The sequence below is a fragment of the Schistocerca gregaria genome, chromosome 9 (assembly GCF_023897955.1).
Source record: "Schistocerca gregaria isolate iqSchGreg1 chromosome 9, iqSchGreg1.2, whole genome shotgun sequence".
In the NCBI taxonomy this organism is placed as follows: domain Eukaryota; kingdom Metazoa; phylum Arthropoda; class Insecta; order Orthoptera; family Acrididae; genus Schistocerca; species Schistocerca gregaria.
This window is the reverse complement of record NC_064928.1, coordinates 254,823,087-254,837,826: the sequence shown is the minus strand read 5'-3', so window position 1 is coordinate 254,837,826 and position 14,740 is coordinate 254,823,087. Positions and strand designations below refer to the sequence as shown.

Below are 14,740 nucleotides of genomic sequence, written 5' to 3'. Positions count from 1 at the left end.
TTTTAGGAAATAGTTTCACATTTCATTCATACGCTCCAGTTTCTCAAGCATGAGATTGAAAAGTAGTAGTACAAGATTTTTATATAAATTTGGAATAGTCATGTTCTTCCCTAATTGGTGTGATGTCCCCGTTTCTTCTTCTTCTTCTTCTTCTTCTTCCTCGTTCTAACAAACAATCTTGTCATGACTAACTTTAACTATTCCTGCCTTTGTCACAATTTATTTGCCGCTTAACTTCACTAACCCTGCCAGAATCACCAGTTTAGTTATCCCTGATTATTCTCCGGTTACGTGTTATACTCATACAAACCACTTTCCGCACTACTTCCAGAATAGAAGTTAAGCAGCTGCTAGACAGGGACTGTACAACTAACCCTTATTAGCATAGCAGTCTGGCCAAAACTTTTCTGACAAAATTACATCTTCTTGGATACACAGAAGATAATAAGTAATCTATCTTCCCTGTTATTCCTGTCAGTCGTTTATTTCCATTCTGGTAGTATGAAACAATGGATAACAACACTGATCATTCGCAAATACAGTCATTGACATAATCAGACAGCAGTTCAGCTTTACTCCGATCAGCTCGTATAACCCGGTCCCCTTTTGCCTGCAGGAAAGTTTATTTCTAGTTGCGACAAGGATTCCCTGACAGACATCACGTAAACTATGCACGCATTCAAGCCTTAACTTATGATTCATTCAGAAATCAATTTACAGAGTGTGTTCAAAAACCAACTGGGATGGGTTGCTACGAGCTCTGTGAAACAAGGTTTTTTATTCTCAAGAATATGAATTTGCCCCCCCCCCCCCCCCCCCCGCAATTGTAATCCGGGTCAGATACATCCCTCCTGCTGCGCATGCGTGAATCTGGCAGCTTGGGCGCAAGAGTAGTCTTCCTAAAGCCTTTGACACATTTTGCTGTTGACAAACACTTGTATGAGCACTGTATTTTGTTGGTGTATATGGCACATTTCCTTGCAATTTATGTTTTATTTTCACATTTTTTTCTCGTTCACGTTTTATTGTTGTTGTATTATTCTGCAGTAGCGGGATACAGTAATATCCTTTGTTAGAATATAGATTCTTACCAGTCCAGATTACAAAAATTTAACTGAAAACTAAAACAACGAAAAATTCTCGAAATTCTAAAAACTTCCCGGGTTTTTCCCGGTTTTTTCCTGGATGAAAAACTTCCCGGGTTTTTCCCGTTTTTTTTCCTGGATGAAAAACTTCCCGGGTTTTTCCCCGATCTCCTGGTTGTCCTGGGTCGTACACACACTGATAACTATAGACCTATATATCTACCGTCTATCAGCTGTAGAATTTTGGAACACATTATGTTAGGGTATAATGGGTTTTCTGGACACTAGAAATCTACTATGTAGGAATCAGCATGCGTTTTGAAAAAGACGATCATGTGAAACCCAGCTTGCGCTATTTGTCCACGAAACTCAGCCGTAGACATTGGTTCCTAGGTTGATTTCGTGTTTCTTGACTTCCGCAAGGCGTTTGATACAGTTCCCCACAGTCGTTTAATGAACAAAGTAAGAGCATATGGACTGTTAGACCAATTGTGTGATTGGGTTTAAGAGTTCCTAGATAACATAACGCAGCATATCATTCTCAATGGAGAACTCTTCCGAAGTAAGAGTGATTTCAGGTGTGCCGCAAGGGAGTGTCGTAGGACTGTTGCTATTCACAATATATATAAAGGACCTTGTGGATGACATCGGAAGTTCACTGAGGCTATTTGCGGATGTTGCTGTAGTATATCGAGAGGTTGTAACAACGGAAAATTGTACTGAAATGCAGGAGGATCTGCAGCGAATTGACGCATGGTGCACGGAATGGCAATTGAATCTGAATGTAGACAAGTGTAATGTGCTGCGAATACATAGGAAGATCCCTTATCATTTAGCTACAATATAGCAGGTCAGCAACTGGAAGCAGTTAATTCCATAAATTATCTGGGAGTACGCATTAGGAGTGATTTAAAATGGAATGACCATATAAAATTAATCATCAGTAAAGCAGATGCCAGACAGATTCATTGGAAGAATCCTAAGGAAATGCACCCCAAAAACAAAGGAAGTAGGTCACAGTACACTTGTTCGTCCACTGCTTGAATACTGCTCACTGGTGTGGGGATCTGTACCAGATAGGGTTGATAGAAGAGAGAGAGAAGATCCAACGGAAAGCAGCGCGCTTTATTACAGAATCATTTAGTAATCGCAAAAGCATTATGGAGATGATAGATGAACTCCAGTGGAAGACTCTGCAAGACAGACACTCAGTAGCTCGACTTTTGTTAAAGTTTCAAGAACATACCTTCGCCTAGGAGTCAAGCAGTATATTGCTCCCTCATACATACATCTTGCAGAGAGACCATGAGGATAAAACCAGAGAAATCAGAGCCCACATGCAGGCATACAGACAATCCTCCTTTGCACGAACAATACGATACGAATAGAAGGGAGAACCTATAGAGGTACCCTCCGCCACACACCGTCAGGTGGCTTGTGGAGTATGGGTGTAGATGTACTTTTATGTTGTTTGACTTATTACTGCATTTTGTTCAAGTTGTAGTTAGTATTTTGTTTCCTGTATTTTATGATTCCAACATTCAGAATTTTAAAAAGTATTCCAGTCAACAATGCCAAAATAGTCTTTTTCATAATTTTATAAATGCTGTAAAGGTAGGTTTGCTGTTTTCAATGTTGTGCCCTGAGGTAAGGCACAGGGTCAGTATTGGCTTGTGTGTTTCTAAATTTCTTTAGAACGCTAAATAATCTTCCTTGAGATCAGTTTCTAGCAATAAACATACATGTGACTAAAATATGTATGCATGTACACACACACACACACACACACACACACACACACACACACACAAAATATCAGACAGAAATACTGCAAGCCATCATTCTGACCAAGCAACAAGACAGTGAAACATAGGTCCACTTACCTGTAATCCAAATAGTAACATTTCAGTTGTGCCATATATCTCTCAAATGAGGGTATATCTTTCATAGCAATGCTCCACTGAGCACCAATCTCCAGAATGTCTCCTGGAAGATTAAAAAAATTACAGTAATATGGAAATTTAAAAAATGAAGTGAATGAACACAAAATCTCTGACACCTAAGCGATTACTCCATCTGTAACACTACACTAACAGAGTCAAACATTCCATTTTAAGGACTTTTTCATCTACATGTAAAGCAACATTTGATTATCAAGTCATTTATCCACATGTTTCGTGCAAATTATTTGAAGGACAGTTGATTTAAAATTGTTTAAATGTAATACGTACTTAGTAAGCACTGGGATACAATAGTGTGAAGTATCTACAATTTTAAAAAAGTCAGATATAGAACTTTCTGCAAACAATGACTTTCCAAAGGAAGTACACTAGTGGTGACTGCTCATGCAAGGAACTTTTATTCGAAGACATGGAGGAGTTGCACTTCTGAATGGAACTGAGAGAAAAACTTCGACATTATGTGATGGATTTGAATGTGTGTGCCACCTTGTGATAGATAGCGAACAACAATGTAAGCCATTACATGGAGGTAACATGTTGCTACGAAGTTCTTCAGAGAGAGTCATACACACACACTTTATTGTTGCAAAAGTCCTACATACACACATTATTACTGTGAACTGACACCACAGGATTTCACCTTCCACAACATCAGCATCGCTTGACTTTAAGACCAGTGTCTGAATAAAATATTTTTCAACTGTAAACCCCAGTGGTTTGTTGATCAGGTTATTTGGAAAGGTTTTATTCCCATACAACTACTGTTTGCCTGAAGCCAAGTACTTCTTGGCCTGATATAACAGCACTTTACAGAATGTTCCTGTTTACTTATTGCATGACAGATTAATTTATTTGAAAGAAAGTACAGAAAAAAATTCTTTAACACAAGCTTTCATTTTTCATAAAATCCACGAACCAGTCAAGTTAAATTAAGGTTGATGTGCACTTGCTTTCAGTTTAATGTGATATTACATTAGGGGAATTAATGATAATTTCAATTGTAAAAGAAGGATATTGCACTATTTTTCTTAATATTTCCATACTTTACTTATGGCTTTGTAATTTCCTGTGTCTCACTGTTTTCCCACTTTGTGTGCAGTACTTCAAAGTTATTTCTTCATTTGTCTTATTTTTTTTTATTCTTATCATTTGCAAGTTTACTAAGGGTTCATAAGTACAGTACCAAGTCTCTTCTAAAGTACCAGGCATCGAGAGTCACAAACCAAAATTCACAACTGACAGTAACATTGTTGCGCCATTATGCAAATCATAAAAAGTTGTAATCATTGTGCATATCCAATTATAGCATATGCTATCATGATTAATGAGTTTCATATTAAGATTGGTTCAACTGGATTACCAACCATTTTATTTGAAATGCAAATTGGAGGAAAACTGTAAAAGGAAGATTAGTATTTAATATTTTGTTCAATTAGATGAGCAATTGAGCACAAGTTCAGAAATAGTACTGTCTGAAAGCAAACTGGTCATGTTTTTGAAGAATCTGGTATTCACTGTAACTCATTTAGGCAAACTATGGAAAACATAAAACTGGATGGCTGGATAGAAATTCAAAACCTGCTTCTCTTTAATGTTAAGTCCATCATCAAACGCTCCAACACCTTACTCAGTGGGAAAAACTGAACCAGGAACTGTGTGAACATGGCAATATACACCAAATGGCGCACATAATTGGCATTATCAGATAATCCACACAGTCTACTGAGCTACAGTTGTGACATCCATTTAGCTTCCTGTGTTTGTAGGTAATATTCATTTTAGAAACAAGATTATGTACAGAAATAAAATACTCACTTGCAAGTAACAGCTCTTGCTGTGAAGCAGTCGAGTTGGAAGTTGGCAAGAACATTAAATGTGTAAGGCCAACCTGAAAGGAAGATACATACTAAGAATTATAAGGCTGTTCTTAACCTAAACAGTATGTGTACAACAGATAGTATTTCACTCAATATCAGTTTCTTCCCAAGTGGTCTGAATAATAATCAGTCCCATTAAACACAAGCATTATATGAAACACAACTTCCGATTTTAATATAGGTATTAATTTTTGTTATTTATGTTAAACATATAACAGGAGGATAAATCATCACTTTGCCATATTAAGTCCCCATCAATATGATGGCAACTGCAATGTTAACAGCAACAACAGGCTCGTATCACACCTGCCCTCTCCCCCCGAAACAAGAGGAAGAAAAACAACATGCACCTGAATTTTAGGAATGTTATGTGGCCGTCAGTGCAACACTAATGCAACATAGTAAGATAGAATGAGAAGACTTCTTAAAGTACACTGTTGTTTGTGATGTGTGCTGAATGCAGTGCTTCCAGTTCAAAAATAAATTAAGAAATTCTGTAGCAGTAAATAATATGAAATAACCCATCAGCTTTGACTAGTGACACTATCAAAGAATTAACTATTTGTCAACACTACACAACCACTATGGTGACACTGACGTCATATAATGATCTGTGTATTTCAACTTTCAAAGTATTGAGACCTCATCGAGAGTGCAGAGATCTTGGGCAGGGACATTCTTACATTAGTACCATGACAAATTCAATTGTTACTACTACACAAAAAACCAACCTTCCGAGTGTGTTGCCACATCTTTGGTAACTTGACACTAAACATAATTATTTTCCCAGCACAGCTGCAATCATGAGACCATAAAAAAGCTACATAAACCAGTTCAAATCAAACTAATGGCATTCTGTCATCACATGTCACTGTGGTGCACAATGTACAACGTCTCTCTTCGTAGAGATCTGATTTGGCAACACACACACACACACACACACACACACACACACACACACACACACACACACACTTACAAAAAGGAAGTGAAACATATGATTAATGTGTTTAAAGTGTTCGACAACAATTACGAGTAAGTCTTATATAATCATTAGAGGTACTTTAAATCTGTCTTTGCGTTGTGGTGGTATATTATGCTGGTTTTCTCTTACATCAAGGAACAGCATCTGCCTACACATTTTGTTTCAGTTATTCCTATGTTTCACACATCTCACAATATAGCACCACTACATTAGTGACGCACGGTTTGAGGCGCCGTGTCACGGACTTCACAGCCCCTCCCGCCGGAGGTTCGAGCCCTACTTTGGAAGAGGGTGTGTGTGTGTGTGTGTGTGTGTGTGTTTTGTTCTTAGCATAAGTTAGTTTAAGTAGTGTGTAAGTGTAGGGACTGGTGACCTCAGCAGTTTGATCCCTTAGGAATTCACACACCTTTGAACTATATTAGTGGCACTATATTGTGGTGTTTCACATCAAGAAATATCCAGTTCTGCAAAGCAATGCATAATGAGACCAGAATAAACAATGCCAAACAAGGGGGGGGGGGGGGGGGCATAAAACTACCAGTTCTGATGCTACATTTAAAAAAAACTAAACACGTTTCGTGACAAATACATGCATTTTCTTATAGGTGGAAAGACAAAATACCTCCAACATTATAAAGCAACTAGAGACAATATGATCACACAAATGAAGAACTGAACTTACATAATTACACTCTCTCTCACAGAGTCACTCGTGGTAACCTGCAAAATTACACTACCCAACATCCCACAAGATGGACAAATGAAAAACATTTTCAAACTGCAATTAAAACACACGTAACAAGAGAAAAACTAAAATAATCACACAGGGAACACAAGTTCACTGGCAACTTTTCACATCGAGTGAAAAACGGCAGGCTACAGTGACACCAAGGCTACAAAGACAGGTGGCACACATTTTTAGCAGAAGGGATATGAAAGCTGGATCTCCATTTCAACAAATGTATGAACTATCACAATGATTACACAAAAAAACAGTCAATACTTTTATGTAATATATCTACACAAACTGTTTTAAGTTCCACAATTGTTTTCCTTTACAACAATATCAAAGATGTTTTGAAGATCACTCCTACAGCAGTTTGCTGCATGATGCCATACTACAATAGCATGATAATTCAAAACTATACACTGTGTCCCATTTAAGTCTTTGTTCCGAATACCTTCTATATTTTGCCGAGTTCAACTCATTTAAAAGTTGTACCTAGAAAGTTAGGTAAATGGTCTTGGAAAATAAAAGAAACAACAGTTGCAAAGAAAATGCCTTTAGTGTCCTTCAAAGTAATCACCATTAGCTTTAAAAGGCACTTCTGATATTGACTGGAAAGCTGTTGGGAACTGTCAGCAAATGTTTCTTGTGGAATTGCTCAAAGCACCAGGGTCCTGTGTTGTGGGATATCCACAACACCTGCATGCTCAACTTTCCCGCTAAATGCAATGTGACTGTCCAACACACATTCTCCAGGTATGGCATCAGCAGCCTTTCTTTCCCTAACTGTAAATTAGCCTTGAAAGGCTTACATTTTGCAGATGATGTTCACAACCACAGTGCTTCTAGATTGGTTAGTTTCCAACAGCTGCACAACCAGAGTCATAAATATTTGTTGTGGACAGTTGAGACTTTTGTAACAGTCTAGAAATTTCACCTAAGATAGGAGGGAAATCTGTGAAGCCTATGTGCAAATCATGTAAATTTTGTTGTGTGTTTTTCATGTTTTAATTGTCCATCTGCAGCCTTAATGAGGCACAGGTAGGAAAACAGCTGACAAACTGGACACACATCCTTTGTTTATTGAGAAGAACTTGTGAATAAAACCAAATAATGTTACATCAAATATAGCTCCTCACAAAAATGAACAAATGAAAATTAAACAATAGAGGATCTAATCAACTTTCAATACCAATCTGTAACTTTACTGTGTGGTGCCATATAAAAATTTAAGAGACCCACTGTCTCCAAGCACTGTCATAAAAAAAGCCTGATAGTGAAGTACTTTCACACCCAGGATTAGTACCCAATTTATTTGTTTGGTTAATATCCACCTACTGTTTACTCATGTTCTTGTGACTAACATTCAATGTGCAGAATTTAATACAAAAAATTACAAAATTAATAAATCTGTTATAGAAAAGATTTACACTTCTAATGTAATACGCTTGGAAGCCTCTTATAATTGCACCACTTTTTATATAAGCTCCAAAGACTCCAGTTGAAAGGGCAAATTTTGCAAGTTGACTGAAGTTCGAGTACTTTAAGGCATCACACATGCAAGTATTCTTATGTGAATTTTATTCATACGGAGTCTGATTAACAAATTAGATGTTAAGTTTTCTGGCAGATTAAAACTGTGTTGGACCAAGACTAACCTGGCATGTTGCATTTCAGTGAGAATGCTCCTACTGACCAAGTTATGCAAGCAAGGTTTTTATTTCTTCTCCCTTGACTAATTCCTACTCCAAACTTTTCTTTTGTTTTCTTTACTGCTTGCTCAATATGCAGACGGAATAACATCGGGATGGGCTACAACCCTATCTCGCTCCCTTTTCAACAGTGCTTCCCTCTCACGGCCGCCCGACTTAACTGCCATCTGGTTTCTGTACAAATTGTAAATAGCCTTTTGCTCCCTGTAGTGTACCCCTGCTACCCTCGGACCTTCAAATAGAGTATTCCAGTAAACACTGTCAAAAGCTTTCTCTAAGTCTACAAATGTTATAAATGTAGTTTGTCCCTCCTCTAGCTTCTATGAGAAGTTTTGAAGAGTCTGTATTGCCTCATGTGTTCCTATATTTCTCAGTAATCTAAATTGGTCTTCCCTGAGGTCAGCTTCCACCAGTTTTTCCATTCTTCTGTAAAGAACTCCTGTTAGATTTTGCAACCATGACTTTTGAACCGATAATTCAATAATTTTCACACCTCTCAGCAACTGCTTTCTTTGGAACCGTAATTACTACATTTTTCTTTAAGTCTGACGGTATTGTGCCTGTCTCATACATCTTACATACAACATGGAAGAATTTTGTCATGGCTGACTCTCCCAAGGCTATCAGTAATTCTGACAGAATATCTTCTTCTCCTGGGGCCTTGTTTCAGCTTATGTCTTTCAGAGCTCTAGCAAATTACTCTCTCAGTATCACACCTCCCATCTCATCTACTTCTCTTTCTATAATGTTGTTCTCAAGCACATCTCCCTTGTACAGACACTCTATATACTCCTTTCACCTTCCTTTTCTTTGCTTAGACTAGTTTACCATCTGAGCTCTCGATATTCCGGCAGGTGGTTCCCTTTTCTCCAAAAGTCTCCAATTTTCCTGCCGGAGGTATCAATCTTTCCCCTAGTGATGTATGCTTCTAAATCCTCACATTTGTCCTCTAGCCATTCCTGCTTAGCCATTTTGCACTTCCTGTAAGTCTCATTTTTTAGATTTTTGTATTCCGTTTCTCCTGCTTTTTTTTTATTGCATTTCTATATTTTCTCCTTTCATCAATTAAATCCAAGAATTCCTAGTAGGCCATGTCTTTTTACGTATATGATTCTCTGCTGCCTTCATTATTTCATATCTTAAAGGTTTACATTTTCTACAGTATTCTTTTCCCCTATCCTAGTCAACCAATGCCTATGCTTCTTCTAAAGCTCTCAGCCACCTCTGGTTTTTCAAATTATTCACGTCTCATCTCCTTAAGTTCCTACCTTTTCACACCTCTTTCAGTTTTAAGCAACAGTTAATAACAAATAAATTGTGGTCAGAGTACACTTCTGCCCCTGGAAATGACTTGCAATTTAAAACCTGGTTTCTAAATCTCTGCCTTACCATTATATAACCAACCTGAAACCTTCTAATGTCTCCAGGTCTCATCAAAGTATTAAATCTTTTATGATTCTTAAACTACTTGTGAACCTAAAATTCAAATGCTCTGTAATAGAATTATAGCAATTCCACTCCCTTACCAGCAACCTTGAGGAATTCGAATCTATCAGGACTATTGTTTAAACATCAAATGAAAGCTAATGGAGACGGAGTGTTTCTGGGCAGAGGGCACTGAGTAGGTTTGACACTATTTTTGCAAGAAACTAGGTTATTCGACTTTTGCTACTGCATGCAGTATCACCATCGAGAGAGAAGATGGTGTAGTGGACAACTCTCCCGGAACATTTCCTCTCCTAAAATTCCCACCATCAATTTCATATTATGTGGAAGGATCATTTTTCTCATACAATAACGTTCTTTCTGATTGGCAAGATCCTATGACTGCAAACAATTTGGACATTAGTGTACTTGGCATGGCAACAGTATACACTTTTAAAATTTATTAACTGAGACATACCTTCTTAATGTACTTTTCATGTTCCTTGACAGTTTAAGCGCATATTAAGATAATATAGCACGCTATAGTGTAACTCTGCAGTTGTTTTCAGTTAAAAATTATTGTTTTATGCTGAATATCTAACAAAATATTGGATTACATAAATTCTTACACATTTTACTCATTTTCATTACATAAATATGTACATATTTTGCAATCTCAGACTGAACACTGGTGTGGATGGGAATCAGTTGTTTCCAAATGAACCATACTGTACTACAGCAGAGTTGGTGAGAGACTATACCTGACATTTGCAATGGGCTTGGCATGGCTACCTCGACCAAGCACATAAAAATGTTGTGCATATCTACGGTAATGCTTCAGTGTTATTAAAGTTCTACAGACTGTTTCCATCTGCAGCCATTTACACTTCACAACTGAAAGCTGTCAGCACTGCCAGGTATCCAGGATCATATCTCATTGAATGGTCTAAAAGTCTTAATTCAGAAAATCTAAATATGGCATGCCAGATATAGATTTGAACCCCAATTCTTGGAAATGGGAGCAAAATGTCAGTGTAGCAGCTTTTTATTTATTTGGCATTTGCAAGGACCTTCCACAGGGAAACTCATCACACTGGATTTCTACTTATTTTCCTACTGTCTTGAATCTTATGAGTTAATAACTCTAGTGAGCTTCAATGTTTCTTTATTGAGAGAGACTGGCTCTACTGAGTCTTTACAACTGATTCTTGGAAAATGTGAAGCTAATTTTATTTTGTTTCAGCTCTTGCTTACTGTCACATGACCTTATTTAATAATATACTGAACAACTTTATGGTGTTGCTTCAGGCAATCCTCTATCCCCTTTCACACCTTGCTGTCAATTTATTTCTCCGATAATGTATAAAGAGACAGAGGGAAGTGTGGGTTCTGCTTTGGGGGTGGGGGGTAGGGAGCTGAGGAGTAGGGAAATTGTTTTGAAATACACGGATGCAACTTTTGTAGTGTTCCACACATCAAGGGAAATTGTCCATAGTGTTTAAGCCACCATAGAAATTCAAGCAAGGTCTTATTTTCAATGTTTGGACATGTAAAAGAGTATGTTACCATCGAGCATTCAGTTAATATAAGCTCATAGGAAATGAGACTTATCAGCAAGCATCAAATTGGCACCATCCATATCAGACCACAAGCCAGACATACACGGCAATATTACTTGTGCCATCTCCGAAGACATTTTGTGCAAGGGCTGTTAGAATGACTTGCTAGAATGGAAAATCAAAGGTACTTGACTGACTAAGCTTTCCGTCATTGTCCAGACAGCCTGACTTCTCTGACAGGTAGTTCTAACTAGTGCACCATCTGCACTTGTATAAGAAAGAAGACGTGACAAACTTAACAACACACTAACAAAAATCAGCACAGATTGTTAATCTGTGTATTCACAGCAATGAATGCTTGATTTAGTAATCCAAAACTAATATTAAAATACTTTTATTTACTGAGTCAGAGCTTTCATAAAACTTCAAAATGATGATATTGACACTATTAACTACTGTTTAAATTGTTTAACAAGCAACTGGTTTTGGCCACATACCATTGTGAACCTCTTGCACAAATATCCAAAACACACAAAAAATTTAGGAGAAAATGTTTGGGAATTTTAGTAGAAATACAAATTATACTTACAGTTTGCATTCACAAAGAGCTAAATATATTACATACATCAAAGAAGAACAATGTCAAACTATAAAATTTTTAAATTACAGTTAACAATGAAGTAGATGCATACAGTGCCAATTATAAACCACCATCCAAGGAATGTACAAAATAGAACAGAACCACAAAACTATTTGCATAAAACACGGCTAATTTGTAAATTTATTGTGATGAAAAAAGTACCATAAATGAGAAATAACATTTAAGATTTTACACCACACCACGTCACAATTGACCATCCCTCATAGCCAGCAGAGGGGGGGAAAAACAGTTCTGGTGGATTATTATTACAATATCACACCTTTCATACATATACCATGCTACTCAGCCATAGTAGTTTGTGGGTGGGTAGGGCTTGGGACAGACATGTATATAGCTAAGTCAACACGAAAGTGGAGGAATAATTGACAGCAGTGAACATGTCACGGTGGCAGCAATGCTTGACCATATTAATGAATGACTCACTCTTCCTTTACATTAATTGAACAATTCTGTGGTAAAAATTTGCTTGCAACACTTACAATTACGTACAACAACAGCTAAAACTAAATGTGTTTTCGCACAAAACATTCTCATGCTATAGGCGAAAATCTGAAAAATTCCTTGCCGAGAGGCAAACTGCCCAAATCTAATACACCGCTTCCCTGACCGTTTGTCACGAAAGCACACAAAGACAGCTAAATGAGAAACATAAAGAACATTTCTGGGCATACGCAGTCACTGAAAAGTATAATCTTCTTCGAAAGAAATTGTATCTTCTAATTAAAGGCCAGCATATTCTCTATTAATTAAAAAAAAACTGTCCTGTCAAGCGAACTTATTGCCTTAATATATTGGGAGATATCAAGCGATAGTGGCCGTCCCCCTGAAATCTTGGCCGTGGGAATGATATGAAACAAATGGGATGAGGAGAGATTAGCTGGGTTTATTGAACTGACTATGAACGACAAGAGACTAAAATTCCGCTTCAAAATATAAAGTGATAAACTGATGATCAGAGGGCACAGAAACACATCGAGAACTAAGGTGTGGGTGTCAGGTTTACTAGGTGTCACATAATTTACCTCCTTCCGTGCACAATCTTACCAAAATCAAAGTAGATATTACTTAAGAAGTACTGAGTGAATGTTTTACAAAAGAATATTACTACCTTTAATTTCGTTAAAAGTTCTCCACATTTGTTCAGGTTCGGTGGTTTCTTGTTCCATTCTGTTTTCAGTTGCTGGTACAATGACACCACTTCTTTCATTGCCGCCATGACGCTTACCTTATTATGATGTTTGGCAAAAGATCTGTGCTCCCTTCACAAAGATACAGCTGTGAGCGCGCATAGCATTGAGTATACCACAGTCTCACATACTGTGAGTATACTCTGTGCTCATTGACAGTGCTCATTCAGTTAAAGTTCAGAGCAAGTTGGAATGCTTCACGAAATTTCAGACGGTTTTTTAGACTATCACGTAATTCATACCCTTAAAAATTTAGAAATAAACTGCCGAGTGTTTAAAAACATTTTGAGTGCGCGGTACACTTGGTTTTTGACAAGTGAAACATGCAAATTCTAGATAAGAACAACAATTGCTCTCATTCTTTCCGTGGCATTTATTCCTTGACCTGGTCTATAGAAGACCTTATAAACAGCTGAAACGGAAAAATAATGAAATAATTCTCATTTTTACCATATTCTACATGAATAACTGTTCTTAAGTGTCCAATACAGTACTTTTTCGTTATGAATAATAGGGCTACCATTTACTCCCAAAGAAGCGTGAAATTCAGTAATTTATAAGAGTCATAAAATTGGAATTAATTTGGTGAAGTAGAAGGAAGCTAATGAACTATTTACTTAGTGTAGTTATAAAATTATACTAGTATTGAACCTCGGGAGACGTCACGGAGTTTGAGTTGCGAAACACGTGAAGACAGACGCCGACTAATTGCGAAAGCTCACATACTTACCAACTTCCAGCAGTAAGCGAGAAATATACTACAACCACCAACGTATAGTCGCCATTGAAGACGAGATGAGAGCGCGCTCAAAGGCGTTTCAGCAGTCATTCTTCCTGCGAAATCGGGAAAAAGTGGTACAATGGGGTGTAGACCTATCTTTTACTGTGTACTTCACACTGGTTTGCGCATTACGGATGTAGACATAGGCCACAAGGCAATAAAGAAAGGAACAAATTGTATTTCAATATGTGGAGTAAATTATGTCTTTGGAAATAAAAGTAAGTACCGGTAGATGAGGAACAAGGGTGCCAACAGCAACACTTGAGAAAATGCTAGAGTGAAATGTGTTAGTACTTAGTAGTTAGTACTCCACACAAGTACAACTTACGCTGATGGAAAACTCCTGTGCAAGCAAAAAATTAGTCGGGAAATTCAAGGACCTTTGCAGCAGATTCCTAGATGCCACATTTGTATGTTGTTGTTGTCTTCAGTCCTGAGACTGGCTTGATGCAGCTCTCCATGCTACTCTATCCTGTGCAAGCTGCTTCATCTCCCAGTACCTACTGCAACCTACATCCTTCTGAATCTGCTTAGTGTACTCATCTCTCGGTCTCCCTCTACGATTTTTACTCTCCACGCTGCCCTCCAATGCTAAATTTGTGATCCCTTGATGCCTCAAAACATGTCCTACCAAACGATCCCTTCTTCTAGTCAAGTTGTGCCACAAACTTCTCTTCTCCCCAATCCTATTCAATACCTCCTCATTAGTTACGTGATCTATCCACCTTATCTTCAGTATTCTTCTGTAGCACCACATTTCGAAAGCTTCTATTCTCTTCT

At 37.6% G+C, this 14,740-nt stretch overlaps 1 protein-coding gene across 2 annotated transcripts in view; it reads right to left on the bottom strand.

The window, feature by feature from the left end:
* The window catches only part of LOC126291880 (26S proteasome non-ATPase regulatory subunit 8), a 59,136-nt gene extending 45,260 nt beyond the window's left edge, over positions 1-13,876 (bottom strand). The window contains exons 1-4 of one of the 2 annotated variants that reach the window (XM_049985604.1): positions 13,674-13,876; positions 13,101-13,591; positions 4,862-4,934; positions 2,969-3,071 (exon numbers count right to left, since the gene is read on the bottom strand). In XM_049985604.1, coding sequence (XP_049841561.1) covers positions 2,969-3,071; positions 4,862-4,934; positions 13,101-13,208 — 284 coding nt within the window. In that variant the 5' untranslated portion in view covers positions 13,209-13,591; positions 13,674-13,876. Of the gene's footprint in view, positions 1-2,968; positions 3,072-4,861; positions 4,935-13,100; positions 13,592-13,673 lie in introns of those variants that run through there. The other variant, XM_049985603.1, reaches the window with a different exon arrangement.
* Between the last annotated feature and the right edge of the window lie 864 nt (positions 13,877-14,740).